The sequence below is a fragment of the Hylaeus volcanicus genome, chromosome 4 (assembly GCF_026283585.1).
Source record: "Hylaeus volcanicus isolate JK05 chromosome 4, UHH_iyHylVolc1.0_haploid, whole genome shotgun sequence".
Classification (NCBI taxonomy): Eukaryota; Metazoa; Arthropoda; class Insecta; order Hymenoptera; family Colletidae; genus Hylaeus; species Hylaeus volcanicus.
In genome coordinates, this window is record NC_071979.1 from 22,204,729 (window position 1) to 22,229,890 (window position 25,162).

Sequence of the window (25,162 nt, forward strand, 5' to 3'; positions counted from 1 at the left end):
GCTAAATAGATAATTGCCCGAGGATTGATACCGACGACTCTGTTGTATATGGATACAGTAACCATTGCTGGAACATACACGCTCGCACGATTCCCTTTGTAGTTGATATGGTTGACGAAGTGATCAAGGATCGTGTTTCGTGTTATAATTAACGTCACCGACGAGTACATTCCTGTATCGTACCGTTTCGTTCACCCGCAACTATTCGAAACTATACTCTTCTGTGTAAGTAATTAGAGTCTTAGGGTCAAAGCTACATGGAAACTGTTCGTGTCGTACAAGAGGACAGACAGATGTACCTTCTGTCAGCGATCTAAGTACTGGATTAACTGTTCAAGTTCTGACTAAACATTGTATTATTCGACGTTTCGATTAATACTGACTCTAGGTAGCTCTTCACGCCTATATGAAAAACTTTGGAGATATTTTATTCGACAAATTTCGAAATAAATATTTTCTCTTATTACTGTCAATACGTTATTTATAAGTTCTGTTAAAATAACAGTAATAAATAGTAATAATATAAAGTTGTTCTGATTCCAAAACTGATTCTCAAAACAGTAGCTTCTAATTCTATCATACATAGCAAATGTGGAGCGATAGAAATAAAAATTGTATACCCTATGGGCGAGAATGAGCACATTCACCGAAGCGGTGGGGATAACGACGCGACAGTTAACGAGCCACAAACCGCGACAGTTACCCAGGCATTGTCACACGCCAGTATCGCTAGCAAACAATTTCGCGAGCTGTTTCGAACCGCGTATTTACGATTGTTGTCGAACTTCTCAACAGTTTCGTGACTTTTTCGCGTGCACTAGGCCGAAGCCCCGAGTGGAATTATTAAATTTCCAGTGATTATCGAAGACGCTGAAATTTTCGTTAACGAAGATGCTGCGAGCGATATTTATAGAGCAGCGACCGCCAAAGAACCGCTCTCGCAATTTTCCCGTTAATTGCTGAATTTCGTGGAGATTGGGGTTGCAAGCCTGCAAGCGTGGTAAATCAATTAGCTCCCGCTGATGTAACTTCCATTCCATCTATTTTCGCGAGCCGCGACGCGTTATTACGACAGTTATTACCAAACACACGAACACTTCCGAAAGATGTGCGACTGTGAAACTCTTTGAGAATTAAAGCTGTAAACGAGTCATATTAAATATAGACTCTGAGTAATAGTTCTCTGACGTAAAATTGACTTCCCATGATTGCAATTCGCTGGAGTTCCTTCTCCGGGATAACGCGATTAGCGAGAACTGGAATTGCACATGCAAATGAGTGGGTAATCTTGTTACAAAGTTTTCCTTGAACTTTTATATGCGCACTATTCCGTGATAGTTTCGGTACATATGTTATGCGAATGCATTGGACACGTTTTGGAAATACGTGAATAATTTGTTAGATGGAACTGATGTGAGATGGACACACGATTTCAATAGTACAGAAATTTTTCACTGACGATACCCTTAAATAATAATTGGACATCGATCTGAAATTAAAATTTCAGTTGTATTATAATTTAGATATTTTATTCAAGTGGATTCTTAACTCCCTTTAGTCTCTTTAATATACAAAAATAGACATTTTAAAGAAACAAATGACCAATCAATTCTACTTAACAAAAATCAAGGGTGGTCCGAATTCTTGAACTCGATGCATTAACATACTTCCATTTGATACACCGTAACTGACTGGTGACGTAGATTCAACATGAGATGGACTTTCGCGACGTCCTACAGATCCCAAGCTTCGCATTTATAAGATCGTACATGTGTAACCGCAAGCAGTTTAACTTGTTATGATATTGAGGACCCGAACCATCAAAACTTTGAGTTTGATTGCGAGATAGGAATTGACCGAGGTTAATCCAGAGTTCGAGCTAGTCTTTGTTTACAAATCACAGATACAGGCACATTCCGTGCGGGTTGAGCGAAGTTTGAATATTACTGTCTGTACGGCGGATCGATGGCCCCGCTATTATAAATTCGCATTGGAAGATCGGACAACGCAGCGAAATACCGTTTGAAAATTCAATCAGTTATCAGTAGCGGTGGCAGAAATAGAGCTATCATTAATGACGATGAGAATAATCGTCTTTTGCTACGAAAATACGATCGAATTATTGTCGTTTAGCTGATGTGTGTCAACCGTTTCGTTATGGCTGATGCAGCGTGGAACGCTAGAAATGCGCAACCACGCAAACAGAGCCACAATTTAATACTCGCGGAATTATCGAGACACTCGGGTTGTCCATAATGTCGCGATTAATAGGGTACGCGTGGAATTTTGTTGAAAAGTTATGACGTTCACTGTTTGTTTGCGAAGGGGCGGCTATAGTTATCATCTGGAACACAGCGTCGTCACCCTTTCGAAACGAAAGGGTTGTGAATATTTGTTGCGCTTATATTTACCCACGTCGTATTCCGTTATGAATGTTGAATATAGAAATAGAATAGGTTAGGTAAAGATTCATGATAGTTCCTAGACTAAGAGGTTAGCATGACCTATGACGAATGACAGTGTTTACAGAAACCTGTGGATCGCTGTTTGCAGACAAAGATTAGGTCTACATCCACGCTTCTTTGCCCGTGTTCAGCTTTCAAGGATTCTAGACACGGCAGAGAGCGTGATAGATCACCAGGCGTACAATTCGATGAAGGAATGTGGGGGATTCGCGGTCTACGGTCACCGCGATAATCATCCCTCTCCTGCAACCTACCGCAACCACCTCCATCCCCTTCAATTCGACCCCTGTTTGATTAAAACTCCCCGGTCACGTAGGAGAAATTACATTTTAATTATACATGGTTAAACAACGTATGCTTCGCCCCTGCACACACGGTCAATCCGCTGTCCCTATTTAATCGACGCGCATAATCTACAGGGTGCGTCGAATTTTCTAGCCGCCAGACACCTCCAAGTCGTATCCCAGAGGAGAGACGGCGAATCGAAGCATTTATGGCTCGTCGAAAAAGGCGCGCATATTTCATCGATACCGCTCGCGGATTCTCGCCTTTTCCTTTTTCCCGCGGCACCGCGCATTCGTCAATGACGGCTCCCGAGGATGATGGATCGAGCGAAATGGGTTCGTGACGTTTCCCACGCATTAGGACAGATCCAGCGCATTTTTCTTACCGTTTTGTCAAGGTCTTTGTTTGGCGTCCGACCGCGAATCATGCCGATGAAATATCGCGCGGGGTCGAGCGTGAAATCAGCGATCGCGATATCGACGGATAAAGTTCGACGGTGGGGATCCAACGGAAATTGAATATCGATCAAGTTAGCCGGGGATTAACGAGATCTTTGGCGCGAAACGTTACACGCGACGCTGCCACGATAACAACGGTTCACGGTAAGCTAGCCGACGAACACCGATTTTGCTATCTGTCGTCTAATCTCTGTCTAACTAATCTCTTCGGTTATCAGCGTCCATTATGCTCGGCCGAGTTCCAGACGGATTTTGCCCGACTCGGATTAGCCTTGCGCTGGAAGCTGTTTCGAGTGGACGCTTAGGGAACGAAGGGAGGGTTGATCGAGCGAAAATATGCAGGGTGAGAATAAATGGTCTAGAGGTACTTGAGGGAAGTTTCGATTTTGTGCAGTAATTAAGCATTTTTTAGCTTCAAGCACCTTGTGTAGAAACACTGACACATGGAACGGTTTCGTTTGGAAAACCATAGGAGAGTGTAGCTTAACACGTTGACTGCGACGTTCGAATTCGTGGTTGATACCACGCGGCGGAAGGAACGGCGGGTAGCAACAATAGAGGTTAAGAAGCAAGACGGCGGAAAACACACTTTTTCTTTTCCAAGACTGAAGCGGCCGAGAAGGTAAACAGACGGACTAATGATGAGCCCATATAGCAAGTTTCAAGTCGAAATATCGAAAATTCAAGGGTGGGGGGCGTTCTAAAATGAAGAAAGAATGAAACGCACACCGTGCGTCCGCCGCTGCTGTGGCGAGAATTACAGAACGCACGCCGTGCGTTCTCCGCAGTCAACGTGTTAGGCACCTTCCACTGCTCCGAGAGGCCCAATCCATAGACTGCACTGCCCCAAGCTAACTCTACGCCTCGAATTTCCATGAAAAATCGATTTTGCTTTACCTCCAAGCTAAGCAAATCCCTGAAATATAAACTAATATATTTTCCAAAGTGGCCTCGAACGCTGCATACCAAATAAACTCTTTCCACCAAGAGCGTTTATCGCATCCGAGGACAATAGAGTCGGACGTCGTCGGAAAAATTTACGTTCGCAATGAATCAAGGAGCGCCAGTATCAGTCAACTCGCCGCGGATGTGTCTCCTTATGCAAATTGTGCGGCTTCCTGAGGAACGTCGGGTATTTTCTGTTTTTTTTTCTATTTTTTTTTCTTATCTTACGCTGGGGAAAAAAAAGGGAAGAACGGTGGAAAACGTACGAGAAAATGGTACATTTCGGAATTGCTGGGAAAAGTTTCCTCCGGCGGGGAAGAATTATGTCACCGTTCTACGCGGCACACGTAAGCTGGCGGACGCATACACGTGAGCGAAATAAAAAATTCGCGGTCCAACATGTTTAAAGCATGCGTCGGCTAGTCAAATTCGTGAAACGTTTACTAACGAACCACGGCCTCGCCCAAAACCCACGCGGTATTTACTGTTTAGCCCTGTTGTGTCGCTTGCAAATCTACGACCGAAATTTGCAAAAACCTGTGGCGTGCACGCCGCTATAAATAAGACCCGCGCCCGTGTATTTTGTTGGACGAGAAAATGCAAAACGAAGATCGAAATGTAAGGGATGGGACAAAATTTGTAGAGGAAATTTTGTACACTTTTTTGTAAGTGTGTACTGTGTAAGCAATTGTGAACAGTAGGTGTTGACATTTCTTCGTCGTATGCAAAAATAACTTTAGTAACGAGGTTGATTTGTTAAATTATTTTTTACTGGCTCGAGGCCATGTATGATGACAGTTTCAACATGATTTATCGAATTAAGAGAGATTGAAGAGCGAAAGGAAGTTTACAAAATGTAAGCCTAAGTATGCCTCTGAGGTACAAGTTATGCATAAGTGAAAGGTGGATCGTTTGGAATCGTTCGAACAAAGGAAAATTTCAATAGGACCTAATTAAGCGAACGATCCTTCATCTCTTCATATTGTATTTTCTATTATTTCCAATGAGGTAAAAGCCCAACTTCGCCCCGTAATTGGAGATCGATCGCACTTCCTTGGAACAAATTTTAAGAATGGGAGAGTAATGGGCCATTGTTCCAGCAGTTTACGTATTCCCGGAGTGCCATAACTCTTTAAATTTACGGATCAGGGACCTTCCCTTGTTACGAGCAAGGAACCGTGGTACCGTTTGTTGTAACGCGTGTAGACACTACGTCGCCGGAGGATTTCCAACGAGGGAACTAATACACCTTAAAGAGAACAGCGATACGGTTCAACGCTTCCATTCACACGTTTCCAAACAAATGGCAACGGTGGGACAACTTCAGCGGATAATTTGCCGCAGTTTTACGAAGGGGGATTTAATGGATCGCGCTCTCTCCCCCGTGACTTTAATTCTGCTGTCCCGGCTAAAGGCGATTAAAGCCAAATTTGAAAGATACGCGAGAAATGTTTTAAACTCGCCGGGTAACGGCACCGAAAATCGAGGTTATCGTTGCGCTGTATCCGGGATTATACGATTTTTTTACAATGCGAGAATTGAGTTTGCAAAAGCTTCCCTTGGGTGTGGAAATCGCTCTGCTTTTCAGGCTGTACACAGAAAAAGTATTGCTGATTATTATTATTAGAACGATTCTTGTATGTTGTGTCTTTTCTTTTTCTGTTTTCCGCCTACCGAAAATCGACATGTACTTTCCAGGCAACCCAATATAATTCATTTGTAAACCAAATCATTAGAAAATTAGGATCTGACCGTTAAAATGAAACACCTCGCACAGAACAACAAAAGTTACAGTCTTCAATCGAACAAACACGAACATACCTGTTATATTCGTCATCGATTATTCGAATAAAATTCCGTCAATTCCCGTTTTTAATTCGATTTGCATAATTCCGCGCAATCAAAATGCATTCCCGGTGTTCGTAATTTGTCGTCATTCCAGTACGTTTCGCGTTCAATTCACTAGTTCCCTGAAATTGAATCAAGCAACACGAAATATGTTTCGTGCAAGATCACCGAGTGCATGCGCACCGGCACGCTTTAATTAGCGTTATTTCCAAGGGAACACGTACCCCTGCCGAGTCCTTTCAATGATCACCTCCTCCCCCCCCCCCCCCCCCCCACTACCTGGTAACTTTAAAAATATTTTCCAATTGAGCTGCGCGCACGGCAAAGAGTAAGTCTCTCCACTCGAAAGAGTTTCATAAAACGAAACCTGCGGTTCTCTCGATAAGTATGCCAGTCGAGTAGAGCTTCCCGACCTAGAAGAGCTTTTCGCTCGCGATGAAGCTATGAAGTGGCTTTTGTTAGCAAGCCGTCAGTCTTAATCCAGTTCGGTCCTTGGGTCAGACTTCAGGACCGAGGATCGACCGGCACGACAGCTTTCATTTCATTTTCAAAATATCCACAGGGGGAATCCGATTATCGATTATTCGTTTCGCAGTTAAATAGAGAGCAACAATTAAGTCTTACTTTATTGCAATATTGCATTTATTATTTCGTGCAATGTATATTCGAAAGAAACATCTTGCAATTTATGAGACATTTTTCCCTTTTAAAATTTAATAATATGTTTCGTTAGGAAATCCGTTGAGCCAACCTCTAATTATTTGATGAAAGTATTCCTGGTAATAAAACACATTTTAACGAGTAACTCACGTCTGTCGATGAAGCGAAAATTCCCAAAAAAGCCAGTCGAATTCGACGGAGGTGACTGAGTGTGGAGCTCCAAAATAAGCGTAGACCTCGAACTGTACAGGATCTGTGGAATGTCGTGCAGTTCTCCGCAAAGCACCCCAGACCAAGGGGTGTACTCGGAAACACCGGTGGTCTCCAAATGTAGAAACACTTTTAGAAAGTCGCCTCCCACGCAACTAAAACATAAATCAAGGCAAAGTTATTAGCGATTTATCAACGACTAAAGATATACTCAAAGAGTACAATACCATCTTTGTTCCTATATGCAAAGAAATGTAACAATATTGCAGAGTCAAGGTACGCGTAAAACAGAATTATAAACACTTAACCTGTTGATATTCCCCAACAGAGTTGAAATAAAAACGAAAAGAAACGTGTACGAAAAAATGACACGGTATTTAACAATTTCTGCTGCGCATCAGTTCCCAACATTCATTCCTTTTCAAGTGATGCTCGCGCGATTTTAAACGTGTCCCCGAGGCAAACGAGTAAAACCATGAAATGTAAATATGTAAATTCCGTATGAATGTAAAATTTATTGTGAAATATTGTCCACACGTAAACCCCTTTGTACAAACGGGCGAATCGTATTTATGCATCGCATGCGGAAAATAGAGGAAAAGAGTGCACGGATAAAGATCAAAGCCGAGATGATACCTTGTTCCGCGGGGCGGGAAATCTTGGAATGCCTAAAGAGTGTGATTTATTCGAGCATGGCAAATATACCGGTGAATCGTTTTCAGAACAAGCGCGTAGAAACGAGGGCAACCGATCTCCACGTTCCTGCGCTTCCGTATTTCGTTAATCTTCGAATTATCCGTTTTCTAAAACGGATGAACCGATAATTGAGTTCTCGATAGCTGTGATAAAAAGTAGTTCAGTTCAGAAAACGTTGATCTCTCTTTATTTCATTTTTACGAACTATTTTCTCAAACGGACTCAAATATTTTTACATCTATTTTATAAAATAGAAATTTTTCTTTGTATACGACGATATGCTTTACATTCCAAAATATCCAAAGTGATCCCAATCGAAGCAATCGGAGACGAATTTTTCTTTCGTCGAGCACTTCACCGATGAACAACTTCCGCCAAACTTTTCCAGAGTGCCTACTTTACAAATCGTACCGATGGAAAAAATGTCACGGAAACTTCATCTTGGAGTTTTAATCTTTCAAAGTTGCACTTTACAGAAAGCTTCCCGAAGTGGATTCCTCGAGCAAGACCAGCTTCGCAGCGTCACAAATATTTAATTAATCCCCAGTTTTCAATTAATTCTCCATTGTAAAGTTAGCAGTAGAAGTAGATCCAAACTTTTCGCTGTGAAACATTAACGGTCAACGATAAAAATATTTCAAAATGTTTATCTGAATTTTACACATGGTCCATGCAGAATGCCAGTTTGGCGAATGCAGGTATGAAATATCAAAACGCTGCACGCACTTTTTGTTTGGGGAGAACTAGTAATCTTTTAATCTATCTCTGTCATCCAACTGGATTTACGATACGTCAATCACCGCGGGGTAGTAGAAAGAAATTCTGTAGTTCGCAGTCTCAACTAGGATTTAAAGCTTTTATGGCTATGAATACGAATAAACCCGAAAACGTCGGAGGGAAATTGATAATTTAAAAACTATTAAAATCTGACGTCTATATTATGAAGGGAGCGGGTAGCATGATCACGTTTATATCGTCACGTAGAAAGATATTTGGACTTTATCGATGGAATAAATTGCCAGTGTTTGCCTGCTTATATACGCTTCGTTTTATCGAATATTCATATGAATCACAGTTCACGCATCGATATTCCAATGCATAATAAATCTACGTATAATATAGACACATACTAGCACATACTGATCAACAGGGAAAGGTTAAAAAATAAGATTTCATGCGAACGAGTGTACACAAAAATATTCGCGCTTACAATGTACATAAAAGCAATTACAGTAAACCAAAAAATTGCATTAACCTTTTGTTACGCTTTTCAGAAAAAACAATATAATGTTGCAGAATACATTTTGTTATATAAATTATGATTTAAAAGAAATGGAATTTTTATATGAAATGAATTTTCACTGAAAAAAAAATTGTTTACGAGTTGATATAAAAATTAGTTAAAAATCTCGCTCCACCTGGCTCGATAACGCCAATAAATTCGAGATTGGATACGCGTATCGAAGCTCGAGTTTGCGATACTCGTAGAATGGCTAATTAACTAATTAGTCCCGGCAGCGAAACGGAACAGGTGTTCGTAAGTCCAACTGTACACAGATTACCAGAGTTCACGTGCTTAGGGAGAAATTCCGATCCCGCGTTAAAGCGAATACAATGTCGAAATTAGCACGGATTATAATAGAGCCGAGCAGCTCGCGAAGGCGGGTCGTATACGCAAAAACAATTTGCTGGCTCGTTAACGGAATACACGGAAGCCTTACAACGTATCCTGCGGTTGTTGATGCGTGTATCGTAAGAGGGATTCGTTATCTCGAGCCTATCCAGGCATCCTCTTACATATCGCGTCCTAGAACATGAAGGGAGTGATTTAAATAGACTTCGTGGGAAACATCGAGTTTCTAAAACTTGGATTTTTAGATGAAAATTGAAATTTATATGGGTAGCTTGTACGTAGTTTCGTTTTACATTGTTTGAATATGTAATTCAAATTTCAGGATAATTTCGAAAGGAATCCGATTTTTTAAATACTCCAAGTAGCTTTGCCTATTCAAAAAGACGAAAATTGTATAATTTCATGAAAAATCAAATCTTAAGATTTAAAAGGTTTTAAGATTTCCTTTCTTTCTTGTAGATTATCCTAATTTTCTCTGTGGAGCCACGCGGAGTATCAAATTATAATTTGGAATCGTCAACGGAAAATCATTCGCCCCGAATGGGCTCCATGAATGCGCTAATTACACACCACTGCAGCTTCGGTCGGAATTTACTGAGGCTTTAATGATCCCGTTACGCAACCTATTCATCACGACTGTTCAGACGGTTTCTAATTAATTAGCGGTAGACCTCTCGCCATATTCCATTTGTCGTAACCATTTACTGAGACCCGCCGCGATACTTGACTTTTCGAACGAAGAAAAGCAATTCATTTAGCTAAGAGGATACCTTGGCGCACGCACTTCCACCATTCTTCTTTCTGATACTGCGAGAACAGCGCGAGTCAATTTTTATTTGACCGCTAAACATGTAAATTTACACGAAATTATGAGTGGAAAATTTCTCTCTTTCGATAAAGTAAAACTAGTTTGAACAGAGCGATTAACGTTGACAAATTAAATAAAATATGGATCGAATATATTTGATAAGTTAATCTGAGAATTGTGTACATCTCATTACCAGAATCGTTTCTTCCCTTCCAAGAAGGTACCCTAGAATCACATAACCAAGAGAAAGTGGTAGACAAAGGTACGAGGTCCACGATAGCTTAGGGCGCATATCGAGCGGGGACGCCATATTAGGCTTGTCCCTTAATTTCCCAAACGTATTTCCAGCAAAGGCTTTCACGGTTTCTAAGTACGGCCCTCGAAAGGGCATTGTCTCGTGTCACTTAACTTCTGACGTTCGCCACTCGCGCCCTTACCGAAGTTTCTTAACGCGAGGAGACCCGAGACGGACAGGTTGCCAGCGATGTGACAGTGTCTAGTTGCCAGAGGGTATTCGTGGTTACCCTTGGCGGCCGGATTTAGCAACGATATTGACGTTGGGAAGATACAGGGTATCGGACGCGTGAAATTACACGTCCCTTGAGACGACGACGCCGAACAGGACGCTGGGAGATGCCTGTTACGCCGACACACAACGAAATTTCACGCGTAACGTAGTTTGCTATGGATCCGGCGCTATTTAACCCTCAGTGCACAGGTGCGCTGACTTGCGCCAAGTGTCTCGTTAGCGATACCTGAGACTACTGACAAAAGCACAGACCAAGTGCCCAGAGATACTGAACTGGTTAGAACGAATCTTGTTTGAATCCTCCGACTTCGGATGGTTCTTCTTTTCGTAGTTGTAGAGGAAAATACGATTCAGGTATAGGAGATCAGGTATAGGTGTAATAAAATTTTACTTTCATAAATGTATAGAATTCTTTTTTTTAGGTAGATTTTTTCATTATTCTTTCCTTAATCAAACAGAAGAGAATATAAAAATGTTTCACTAGGCACCATACATTAAGCATTCCCTGCTCAACTGCTGACGGTCTGCTCTTCCCCTTCCTAGACGGTTTGCAGTTCCTGACACAGCACCTAATTACCAAAAAATCCCAATCTACCCAATTTTGCCTCCCAGCCTTTTTAGTCCATTCTGTGAATTTTCCTACCATAATAGTTTACTTATTTCATTTGCATGGTTCGAAATAAATAACATAAACTTCGTCCCCGGGACTCCAGCGCCAACGCAATGCTTAATTCATGGAATAATTCCGACATTACGCGCGCCGAGTCTCGCGATAGCGTTAAACACGGAATACAAAATTCCCCCCGTTCTTTCGGATTTAGAAGATTAATCATGGTTTTCTCGGTGGGAAAAAAAGTGGGAGGGCAGTAGACGTAAATAAAAGTGACGGACCAACAGAGAGATACGAATGCCTGGGCTTTTGTGAATTACACTCTTGGCAAACGTCTACTGTGGTAGGTGACACGACAATACCGTCAAAGTACGTGTCGTTCTACAAGCGCCCACAGAGCCCGCCGATCGTCGAGCATCGCAGCTTGAATATACAGCCAAAGCGACTCAGAGTCAAAGATGAAAACAGCCCTTTCACTGGCTTCACTCAAACCTGCACGTATTGCTTTGTTCCGCGCCGCGAACGTTAGCTCCTTTGACAGCCGCTAGAGAGGAAAAATTTTCTGCCACAATTTATTACGCCGGCAGAGAACGCGTTTGTCACCTCTGGTATCACGGTATCCAGCGTTTTGCCAACCTTTACTCATGGAACGATCGAGGACTGAACGCGACTTTGGCCACAAACGTCCAAAGGCCCCGCTCTACATTAAGAGGAGAATTTAACTTTCGGGGAACTAGCCTCTTTTCTCGTCGACGAAATTTATTTTCGTTCCGTTGGGAGCTGTGAAGGCTTGAATGAAGGGTAGATTACGTTGTTACGTCCGTGCAATTGTGGTGTTCTTAAACAAATGTTTAGAATTTCACATTCGACATACAAATTCTTATTTACGAGTATATTCTGTTCTACTTCAGACACGATAGACATATTCCAAAAAATGTAAACATCCATCTCATCAGCAGAACAACTTTTTCCTTACGTTCAATAAATCTGAAATTATGTTCTGTTGTTTTAAATAACATTGCAGATAAAACCCAGGAATAATTATCCCAAAGAGTCGAAGAGTTTACTCTTCTTCGCAATAAAATTTGCCCACACGTGAACAATAGTACAATTACAACCCCGGCGAGTGCTGCCTGAATTGGACGAGTGTCGTTCGCGAAAAAAATAAGGCAACTCCTGCGCGTCGCAGTGCGCAAAAAACGGGAACTGATTAGCGTGCCACAATTCAAAAAGTTCCACCTAAGAGCTCGCAGGGATCGTTGGCACGAAATCACGGGCGTAGCGTGCAAAACTTCACGAGGAGTCCTACTCTGATTGGCCCCGCGCCAGACGTACACCCTCGAGGACCGCCGAGTGTGAAGAATGTTTTTGGAATATTACGTTAGAAATGTATATTACTTGTCTACGACTTACGAAACGAAAATCGATTAACGCACCGGCGCCAATCGAAACTCCTTCGCGTGAAAGGAGCAATAGTTTCGCAGTCTCGGAACGTCGTTAAAAATACTGTAAAAAATAGTAACGTAATGTAATTAATAGACTGTAAGAAATATTGCATATCTAGTTTCAGAGTCAATAAGACAGTACTTATTGTATATGTCTGTTTCCAGGGATAAAGAAGATCACTCTGTTGGCAATGCGGAATACTCGGCGAATAAAGAAAATCACTCTGTCGATAAACCCTTCGATCAAACAGAGTTCTATATTTTCCAGTCTTACCTACATGATACGCTACAACACCCACTGACTCGAATTAGAACAAGTGCATCTTACCATCTAGTTAAATCCAACGTATCTTATAAATATTCATTGTTGGACAATACTATAATTAAAATTGCACAATTATACTTGATTTGATTGATCTAGCTCATCGCTACGTCACTTCTGCAAATACATTTAAAGTTTCCAAGCTTCGAAAATATTATTGCGCGAACATTATATTTCCCACGACATTTCTGATAAAATATAACCCCAGTGGCGACATCATCGGTTGCCTGACATCCATAGGCTTAATAAACCATTAGCGTCTGTCGTTCGGGAAATCTGGCTCGTGCAACCGACGTCTCGGGCATTTCCAGCGTGCGAGATATCGTGCAAACGACGTTTCGATTCTACCGCGTACCTTCCAATCAGGTGCAGTGATTTAATTTGAGATAGATACATCGTCGATGCCGGTAGATGTAGATCTACATACAACGGAGTTCTCCGTCTGTTTCTTGAACGTCACACCCACACATTTATATTTCTATGGACAACGATAAACCATCTGGCTGTGTATTCACCTTCACGAACGCGAGGTATCGTTTAGCGGAAGATCCGACCTGTCGATACGCGGAAAATATCCAGATTCTACGCGGAGATCTCATATCTCGGGGTGGGTATGTCTACGATGGGAATCGATGCTTTGCACATTCAGGCATTTCAGTTGAAGGGAAGCCAATAAGTGCTCACGTGGCCTGGCAAAATTAGACTCTAATTCACTGGAGACCAAACCTTTATCTACTTTGCTATATTACAGCTATGCCTTATCCCCTACACACTTACCGAACTACTTTTTTCTCAATTTTTTTGACTTTCTCCTAGGATATCACCTTGCACCTTGAAATCTATTCTAAACTCCCTGATAATTTAAGAGAAAAATATTTGTATTATATATTCAGTCTGTTCTAGTTTACCAGCTCCCCTTCACCTCCCCCTCTTTGTCTACCTGTTCACTGTAATACCTACTTCTTTCTACTTTCAACGCGTCACCCCGACGTCTCGCCAGAATTACAGAGTCCACCCGCTTCAGACCTACTTGTAACAATTTTTCTTACTTTGTTCTCGAATACTGAAGACGTCCCAGTGTCCAGCGTTGAATGTACACGCTTGCACGGAAGCAAACGAAAGGGTGGCAGAGACGGAGAATTCCCACTGCCGCGTTACGATGCGCTTTGCAACCGTCTGTCTGGAATGCTCCGACTCAAATCAGAAAATGGCAGTGCACTCGAAACAAGTATAGGCCGAATGGCTCGTAGCGAGGACGTGCTCGTAAAAGACGTCTGGCAGTGCTACTTTAGCACCGTAATACCTGTTTTCCATTAAAAGGCTGCGAGTATGTGTGCACAACCGTGCTAGGACGGCAACCTCCACGCGCCTCACCCATTCAACCCATACGCCCCCCTCAGTGTCAGTCTGTGCGACGCGACGTCTCCGAGATTTAAGGGGCGGTCTTTAAAAAGTGATTCGCTGCTTAAAGCGAAATTTAACGCGGTATGGGAATTATGTTACGCGCACTTCATGGCTCGGGGTCGCTTGGGAGGAAACTTTGGACGCTTGGAAATTCGAATTTCTTTATTTAATACTGGAGATCAAACTCTGAATCCTGAAATTATGTTATGTATTACTGGAAACGTGTAGAAACTTATGCGCACGTATAGCTTCTTTCTATTATTATTTTTATATACATGCTGCATGCCAATAAAAATGAAGGATCTTTTTAGAATCAATTCCTCGAAATAGAAAGAAATTGGATGGTTCTTTGCCACTTTTAAATCTGTGGCTTCAAATAATTTACACAACATATAGTAATTGTAAGAGCTGAAAAGTGTGAATTACATAACGTAATTACATAATCATTGAAGTAGATGACATCACCACGGTTACTGACCGAACAAATATTTAGTCTTTCTAGAATCACATTAATTCGCGTAAAAGGAAAACTGGCGCAAGAACGAAAGGAGGTGTTTCATAAACGGTCTGTTAAAAGCAACCGAGGACGCTAAGAGCTGTTATGAAAGGAACGCTGAGAGCTTCTTCATTCAAGATATTAATTTCTTCAATTGAAAACGTTAGTCGGTGATTGCGAGTTAGAAAGAAATGGCGCGCTGCTGAAAGGTAGATATAACGTATTGTAAAATACGAAAAGGATGAAAGAATCTTTTTCGATTTTCATTACCCCTTCATTTTGGATGTTAATGACTCCGTTTATTAATTATTTCAACTCTTCAGCGGTCTTTTACGTTATTTCGCACATTAACTGCGAGGAGTTCCATTTCTGTTTGGCTTGAAATTAATTATACTACTTTTTATGTCACGTGTTTCATTTAAATTTCTGTACCACCTGTTCAAGATTAAAAAATGGGGGATGCATGAAACGAGTGTATGGCAATTTCTCTGCATTCAATTTGTCTGGGTATTAAATATACGTCATTGAAAAGAAGTGTTCAAAACTCATCGTCAGTATTTTATTGAGCAAGAAAATTTGTTTATAAAAATAAAATTAAAAACATTAGGACCCTAAAGGTTCCAATTATCGAAATTTATAGTCTCCTATGAATGACTGTCGATTACTCTGTGCCAAAATTACATAGACGTAACAAACAGTGGTATAAATGAGCAGAAATGGAATTGTTCTAAATTCCTGAATTGATATCAATGCAAACGATACAATAAAACAATTGCTCAAGTGTCGAAGCTACTATGTAAATAAAATTATTATCCCTCTCGATTTAATGATTCCGCTGTCGTATTAATATAATTCGTGTCTCCCGTATCGGTATCAGATTGTGTTTCTCAAATACTACTACTACTACTAAACACTGCACATCGACTCGTGTCAGCTTATTAACCTACTTTAAATCCGCGTGCGGAAATTTATTCATTATCGCGATACATTTTCCACAAAATCGTTGAACCATATCACGTATATTTGACTTTCTGAAACCATATTAAGTAACGTTATAATTGACGCGAAACCCTGGAAATAATTCCATTTGGTCGTACTAAAATTAATTCGGAATTTATCGATACATGATACATGAAAATATGGTAATTCAACGAAGACCAAAAAGTCGTTTAATTAATCAATTATTAATGGAATAACGTTTAACGAATCTTCGAAATTTTGAAAAATGAAAACAAGAGTATCAGGTTTTACATAAAAATTTATGTTTTATTGATACTCCAAATAATTACCTGATAAGAAAAATAGTAACTTTTTAAATTCAAATTATTTGTGATAATAGGAACAATAAATTGAAATTATTTATTAGAATTTCATGACGAATAACTTGCTGACCATATTTAACAATCAACCCCGTACTTAACCCAGATATCTTCGTTTAAAGGGTGGCATTTTTTTTCGCGAGCAGTCAAATAAGGAAAGCCTTAACATCAAACGAATAGCTCTAATCAACGATTATTTCATCCCCCGGCTAAAATCCGTTCTCCCTGCAGCGTTGATTGCGATTGGCCACTTCCTTCCTCGGCTAGGAAGCATTGGCATTTCTCCTTTCATCGTCACGTATCCTTTACTCCGCCCTCCGCGTTCTCGGATCGCCTACCGTCGTGCTCGTAAAAGCGCAGCGTAACCACTTCAAAAGAATCCCGATATCGAGCACGATCGATGGGTCTGGCAAATTTTTTAAGGAGCGCCTACGTCGTTGAACGTAATTACTTCATTTATTAAGACCATTAACTTGACGGATTAATTTTAATATCCGACCCCATCAAAGTTTAACGCCCGACGAGAAGTTTCAATTGAATTTCAGGAACGACAGGAACCTTCGGGATTTTCATATTCGTTCCGGGTCATTTTTTTAAGAAAATTTTCTGCTCGAAAATTCTCTGACCTCTGCGAGTGACTCTTTAATTTTAGTTTCAGTTCCGTGGGACATTTATTCCCTGCAAAATCGCGGCGTAAAAATCGTTTAGGAATTGATGGAAAGGCAAATATGGGAAAATTGGAGTTTCACGGGATAGTTGAGTGACGATTTGTGAAATGATCACCTTCCGAAGGTACAGAAAGGTGAAATTTTCAAGTTACAAGTGTTTTCTTCTACACATTGTGTAACCTTGCGTGTTTTGATCTGCGAAACCTCAGCCGTCATAATCGTAACCTAATTACTACAAATTTAGGTATGTTCTGTACATCTGTCTGCAATCAGGATGGTACGTGAGTAAAATTCGAGTTCGTACAGTAATTTGAATGTACCACCGGCCGCCTCCTGAATCGCAGAACAATGTCCTAAACTGCCATACTGCGGAAAACTCGTGTTTGACACGGTCAAATTCAACAGTTCATTTAATCGTTCATTTTTAATGGGATTATTTTTAAAAGTTTATTCATTCCTTTAGTTTGCAACAGTTTTAAACATAAATGTACTCATTTAGCAAGTTTAGAGGGGATGTTTATTATTTCTTTTTCGAAAAGCTTTTTATGAATTTATTTTAACGGCAGTAATTTATAAACGTATTAATTTATTTTTCATTGACTTGAGGGTGACTCCTTTAAACGATGAATATTAATTTCCACTTCGTTAAACTCGCTCCGATCGCAGCCAACAATGAATCAAAACGTAATTTCATCGAATGCACGATTACATAAAGAAAAGCGCGAAGCATTGAAAATAAGGATCCATTTCCATCCGTTGCGGGAATTGAATGTGTTTTAACGACAGGAACGCAGTGCACAATCCGTTTAATCAACTCGATTGTCGAACTGCAGATGACGATCGTTGCGTAAGTGCACTTCGTTCGAGCGACAAAAAAATCGTAATTACTGGTACAGCTTCGCGATACAATCTGAAACTCTATCTCGTAAAACTCGTCAAGTCGTAAAACCAGTTAAATCCGGTAAGAGTATCATTTGTGGCGAACGAGGAAAAAATGTCGCGTTCGAGGACGATCTCAGGCTGTACTGCTTCGAACGGTTTTATGAGCTCGTAAAAAAAAAAAAACTCAAAATCATAGATCGTCCGGGGGTAGTAACGACAAATCTCAAGAGAGGACGGCTCGAGTACAGGATAAATGAATTTATGGTTTCTAGACAGCGGAGCAGACTGGCGACAACCTACTCCTGATGACAACAGAAATTCAATTGGCAAGAATGAGGTGACGTTTATATTACATTACTGAGCGCTGATGGCAGTGATTGAGAATGTACTTTTTGTTTCACGGAGTTAATCGATTTCTGCGATGGACGGCTCAAATATGTAGAAGGTGTTTCGAACATTGGCAGGATTAATTTCCAAAGTGCCTAGTTCTCTAGAGTCAAAAATCATCGACTCGTAAAAACGTTGAGATCGAATCACGCAAAACGGGATATCGGCTTTAGCAGAGGTGAAAGAAGTCGCGACATTCCTGTCTATCGAGGAGCGTGGATCTGGCATTGTTTCGCCGAGTCCAGCGTGTGTCCATCGGCCAATCCGCAATGGCTTCACCGAGAGGAGGCCTACCGCTTTCAGCGCGGTGCAATTGTACTCGCTGCGAAGCGACAATGGAGATTTAGGAATGCGAGCTCAGCTAAACAATGGAGCTTTATGAGAACCTAAATCCTCGACAATGGACGCCGGTTCGCGACGTGCGTGCGACGATCGATATATTAAGGTGCCGCGGTTGACTCTGCGTCGCGAAACCGTCCTTTGGATTTGCTTTTCGTTTGAAATGATGTTGTAACGACGAATCTATGGTTCGACGCGAGTACGGTACAGCTTGTCCGAACAAGAGCATGGTCTGAAGTCTGACGTTTGAGCTAGGTGAGGATACAAATTCCCTTTATGGCCTGTGATCGCCAATTGTGAACTTCAGGAACGTAAGACACTTCGTAGTAACATTCCCTGTAGTGATAAACAGTACTTTATTCATCGTTTGTGTAACCCTAAAATATTCTTAAAAAATCTTAATAATGTAGTTTTCGAGGACAACTGGTCTTTCTTTATATCACAAATAAGGACATTCGTCGTAAACGATAGCGTCGGTAATTTAAAAATTTTGTGTTCTCAGTTGTGGACACCAGGTTTGAAAGGGTTGACCTTTTGCTATAACGAGAATTTACTGTATTGTATTGCCCCAGGGTATTTGATACGAGTATGCTTACTCTTCATATTGTCAAGACCACTCGATGGGAGCACGTCAAAGAGCGCCTAATATTTGGTAACATTCTCTGGGAAATGAGTCGGATAACGCAATACCAGCAATTGATTGACGGCATACTGAAATAACCTCCAGTCGCTACTGCAACATGAACATTTACTTATTAGAAACGTGAATGGGATGTGTTCGAGGTCGAGATGATTGCTATTAACGTTTACATGAAAATCAGAGCTTCATTTGCACGTATGGATATACATTATCATAGTTCGAGTACACATAGTAATGAAAAGGCAATTCGAAAATATACCACCGTATGGGATCGATATATTCATATAATTGTACACCTTGAATATATCTGATTGAGACTGTCAATACAGTCTTAATATTAAACAAGTTAATAGAAACATTACTCTAAATTCGTAACGAATATTTCATAGATTTTCGTTTCCGAGAATATTAACTTTGAATATTTAAGTGATACGCTCACGATCGAGTGTGGCGTAGTTGACGCGTCTGACCATTACTCGATATTTCTATTTGCGTTGGTACTGCTATGCGTTTACCACGACCTGGTGCTATTTATTCCGATTGGTTTCAACTAGAAATGGGACTATTTCAAAATTTCCTTCTGCCTACGCATGTAATTTCATTTCTTCGAAGTTGAATCTAAATTTTAAAATTTTACAGACACTCTTTCCATGAAATTTTTGAGTCTTCAATATAAAACTTCGTCGACTTCACGTACTGCAGAAACCACCCTGTTTTCCCAAACTTTTTTCGAAATTCGAAGTTTTCGTTAGTCCCAAGCCCCGATGTCCTAAGCACCCAAGAATTATCTCGTCTCCCCGTCGCGGACGGTTTCCTTCGTGTTTGTAATCCACTTTACGTCCGTCGGTGGCCCCAGCTTAACACGACTGCGTCTCACGTCGTATCAAATGGTCGCCCCATGCACGGTCAAGCATGGACTCGCGTCGGGAAGGCGGTTCTCCCCTTCTCGGTGTAACCGAGCCTCGATTCCAAAAGGTTGAAATTTCTGCCGTCCGAACCGAACTTCGCGGTGGAAATCTTTCGACATGCACGAACGCTGTTTGCTTTAATAGGGATGGATGGGCCAAGATTCGGCGATAATATCCGTGTACTACTCGGGTAGAGAATTTCGAGGGCTCGAGTTACGGCGCCCAGTCACGACATTTTCGTGCGCGCTACGGCCACGGACCACACACTTGCACAGAAGAGAGTGCATGTCAGAGTTTCTCAAACTTCAGCTTCCTACTTCAAAAAAGAAAAATTCTAGGTGGAGGTTCTCTAGAGAAGGATTAAGGTCGCAGTTTGTTGTTGAGAATGCTGATCGTGAATTTAAAATATATATAGAAATATAAATAAAAATTAAGAAGACGCTACAACCATCTAAAATATACGTTTACTACTAAATAGTATTAGTAATTATTGTTTGATGTAAGAATTAGTTATTCCGACCACGTCATTCCGTATTTATTTTAATTGTATTACAACTCACATATACACGCGTATACAAATATCGAACATGTAACTCACAGTGGCCGCTAATGGCTTACAAGCTGATGCGACGATAAATATATAAAAATAATAATAACAAAATATCTATGCCCATCTCGGGTACAGGTCGGTTTGAGAGGCGCTGGTGTACGCAACTTTGAACACGTAGCACCTAGCTGCGATTACGCGCACGCCAAGTTCGTTATCAGCATTCGCTTGTATGCGTCTGGTCTGGTGATTAGCACTGAAAGTTCCCTGGGTGATCAGCGAATATTCGCCGTAGAGATCTCGCGGTCGTTCGGTCGAAAGTTACTCGGCCGATTGCCTATCGATTTAACCAGCTACCGAGAGTCTCGAATCTCTGTAAAATTTTCGGTAGCCAACCGACTTTCCGTTCCGCGCCGCCAATGGTCCGTTTCCTGTTTCGCGTGATCGTGCTCGACGCCGCCCGGCGAGAAATTGCGTGTTGCGGATAATTACGCGATCGAGTTTATTACAACAATATCGCAATTGAGTTACTTAGCGGATTACGCTAAGTATGCGTGCCGTGTACCGTGTCGTGTTCGGTGTACTGTGGGTATTTTCAAAATAATTATTTACGGGGTGAGTAATTAGTAGCAAGGGACAGGTTAGTGTACAACCGGGTTAATTCTGACAAATTCAAATTTTATGAACGTTTTAGTTATGATACAAAAGAAAAGTTTAACAGAATTTTTGTTCATTGAATTTTAATTTATCGTTGTGTACGCGAGCAAAGATATGAACGTGAAAAAATTACTAACGTCTTTAATTAATGTAGACTAATTACACGAGCGTATTATACTCGCTCCGATAAAGACTTAAAACGCACCGTGAGGCAGGAACCGTCTCGGGAACATTAAAAATGGGGGAAGACGCGCACTGCGACGTTCGATCCGTGATGGATGTTATTCGAATGAAAAGAAGCGGAAGAATAAATCCAGGCTCCTTCGTTACGTCCTTGGAACCAATCGACGAAAATATTCAAGTAATTTCGTGCTCGATCTCGTTACGTCGGCTGGGATAGAAGGGAGAGATCTCGTCTTTCAAGCTTCCTCGCTCGCGCAAGACCGCCTGCTGGGAATATGATCTGACAATGGAGAGTGGCCATCGCGGGCAATAATTTAGGAACCGTCGTAGACAGGATACGAGACGTTTCTACTCTCCTCCAGGGTCCCGGGGTCCTGCCGGAGAGAATTTCCTCCGCGAAATTTTACCGTCCAGACGCAAAAACGGGACACAATGGGCCGAGAGTCTCGCTTCCATGTAAAGGACCCCATTACACCGACGCTGGATAATGAGTAACCGAGAACACGACTGCCAGAATGCGCCGCTTTGACTTTCGATGAACGAATAAAAGATAAAAAGGCTGCTGGGGGTTGGCCCCGTAAGGTCATGCATGCATGGATGCGACGGGACACCCAGGTTACGTTGTCTACGACCTCCTGGACACAGTCGCTTTGGGAGTGATCTCAACGACGCGGTAACGTTTGTAGGATAAGTGGCGGTCTTAGGATTTCTTTGAAATTACGATGAATGTTTGCGATGTAACTTTGTGATAAAAATAAATTAAATTAACGTCTTATTTTATTATTTCGAAGAATATAATATAAAAATAGTTCGAAAGGAGACAACTACGCGTAGGTGAAATTGACTTTGGACATTCCTTTTAGACAGACATAAACTCCGATCCTTCTAGTGCTAATACTATCGGCGCTTTTTCCTTCCTTAAATCCTAAGCCAGCTTGGATAACGAATTTCAGAGGTAACTTTCGAGCCTTGGGTAGGAGGACGGAATCCGGATTATCCGTGATGAAGTGCTTCTCTGGATGGCAAGTATATCGGGTGGCGATTAGAATTTTGTTGCAGACTCGTTTCGTAAGGCAAGCTTAACTTATTTTGGATGATACGGTGAAACTCGTTCTCTCGAGTTCGTTTAGAAGACCATCGATCTATGGACGATTCACTGTTCCTCCTTCTCCAGTAATTTTTGAAAGTTACAAAAAAAAATGATGAGTTCGATTTTGTTATTTTCACGAATCTCTAAGAAAATCTTTCTTCGCGAAAAACTACACAATCAGTATTTTTACTTCGATATTTTCTTTTGATTTATTTCTTATTATATTAGGTTGTCGCAAAAGTTTCTTTCGCGAGTTGCAATCAATTATTTTCTGTGGCAGTGTTTATATAAATAAACAATCTAATTTTTTAGATATTGATACTGTAACAGTAATGAAGCGAAATGAATCGTACACAATTCAGTAATGTAACATAAAACATAAAATATTGTATATATATTAATTATTACTAAAACGAAAGAAACTTTCGGGACAACCTAATATTTATAATTTTCTTTTCTTTTGGTAGCTGTATGTTTCTGATTTTATGATTCCTTCAGGCCTCGGGAGGCAATCAATTTACCGTATAATCTCCGTTCGTCGTTAAGTGGACGGGAATTGGGCGAGGTGAGTTCGGCGTAACAATTTGTTGAAATCCCCCGAAATCCCGATTCGTGCAGTCGACCAGCCAAGTCCTCGGCAAACACCACTAAGGGACTATCTCAGTGACAGGAGATTTGTACCTTGGCAAAGCGATGCTGGAATCGTGCGTACTTTTTGGACAAGCAGAGCTCTCGAGCAACGATTCTGCTAATTCACCTGTTCACTGATAATCACTTCACCCGTCTTACCAGGTAAAAAAACATATTAGATATGATTTCAATAGATTTTAAGATTTCTCTAGTTTGGAATATTCTGAGATTTGTTGGATGAGTAATAATTTTGTATTAATAATAATTCAGTACTCGATGGGTTAATGAACACTGATTATTCTCTCTTTCACGCATCGCAGTAAACAGTCGATTTAGTTTTGCCTAGTAAAAAATTCAATCTTCGTTCAAAGAGTGACAAATCACGATTAATACCTCTTTAATTTTCAATCGTTATTAAACATTATATACTGTTTACGATATTCCCGTCGAGCCGTACTAAATTCTCTCGGAATTTACGCGCAATCTTCTCGATAACTGCATGGTTAAGGCCGCTGCCATGATACTTTACCTCAAAGGCACGGTGTTTTTATCGTTTCTAGACAAAATGTCGGAATTCCAGCCGATCGTAAAAAAAGAAAGCACATTCCTTCGTTTTATCGCTCGTTATGATAACTATTTAGATTACAAATGAGATTTTGACTTACTACCCTCTTAGAAACCTAACGACTCATGAAATTTTTAACGTTGCCGCGTTCTGTACGAGTTTCTAATATATTCTCGATGCCAGTTTTGTTTAACCACTGCATAAATTTTATTTTCTGAATAATATCAATAAATTAACGAAGAAAATAGGTCTCACAAGCTATAGAAAGTGTTTGGAATTTTGTTTTTTAAAGAGTAAATGGCACCTGTCATCATAGCCATGGTGAACGTTTAAATAACATGAATAAAATTGAATGTATTCCATGCCAATTGTTTTAAATTGTACTAAAAATTATATTAAAGCCACCAGAAACCCTTTATATGTATAAGCTTCGAAGTATCTGTCGAGTCAGTTTTTTGAATTTTCAATCTCCTCTGCTGGAAAACTTTCCGGATCGGTCGTATTATGCAATAGAGAGTTTAAAGCCGATATCTCGGATATCTATTCGCAAAACGTACTGGTATTTTATAACTCGAAGTCTGTAAAAATAGGAGGCGCGATTACGTCGTCGTAAAAATGCTGTTTTTACGACGAGGTTAATCGTCCCTCCTATTTTCACAGAGTTCTCTTCGATGTTCAACTCGGTCATGAATTTTTGTCTTACGTTGAACAGAATATTTGTCGTGTAGCTCGAATTATTCGATTCCTTGAGGATCGATATCTGTAAATGAATTACGTCGAAGAATTATACATGTACATATCCTGCACCGAAGCTTCAGCATCAGAGATGCGCAGATAGGACTTTAGGTGTTCCCATCCGAATCGAATATCTTAGTTTCAATATGCGGACGAATTTAATGGATTCTAGAACAGCCAGCAATGAGAATAGGCAGCTAACTTCGGTAATAATTCCTACCCAGAATTTGATTATTTCTTCGCGATTCGATTAATTCACTGAGTTACGACTTGGAACTTGTTAGAAGATAAATTATATTCACGCCTCGAGGATGCCACTGACGTGAGGCATAAAATACCGTCATGTGTTTGTTTGTTAATATATTCAAATAAATGTAGGAGTCTAACCGAAAAATAAGGCACGGGGATTCGAATCCACGATCCTCGGATCCACAGTCGACCGCTTTACCTATGCGACCAAAATCCCGTACCCTACGTTTCGTGTTCTTATTTGACTCCTTATTGTTGGGTATGGGAGGCGCGGACACTACACTCGGCCTTCCTGAATTGACATTCATTCGCCCTCGAATGTCTGTTTTCTCGGGTTTTGCGTCTCAACAATAGTGCGCGCCGCGCCCTCTTTCGCCGGAGTCCCACTCCGACCGCACCTCAAGTTGCCCCTTCCCTGGAGTGTGCTCCCCTCTCTCTTTCTCTCTCGACGCCTCACTGCTGCCCGCTCCCCACCGTCAACACGACACCGTCGTTCGTTTCACATTGTTGTTCATCGTCACTCATCGTCACTGGCCGGTCCTCTGCCGC

The 25,162-nt window shown here is 41.0% G+C and overlaps 1 protein-coding gene across 1 annotated transcript in view; it reads right to left on the bottom strand.

The window, feature by feature from the left end:
- LOC128875329 (suppressor of lurcher protein 1) overlaps positions 1–25,162 on the bottom strand; it is a 469,960-nt gene that overhangs the window by 306,333 nt on the left and 138,465 nt on the right. Inside the window, exon 4 of the mRNA XM_054120827.1 lies at positions 6,812–7,026. Within this exon, the coding sequence (XP_053976802.1) occupies positions 6,812–7,026 (215 nt within the window). The remainder of the gene's footprint in view (positions 1–6,811; positions 7,027–25,162) is intronic.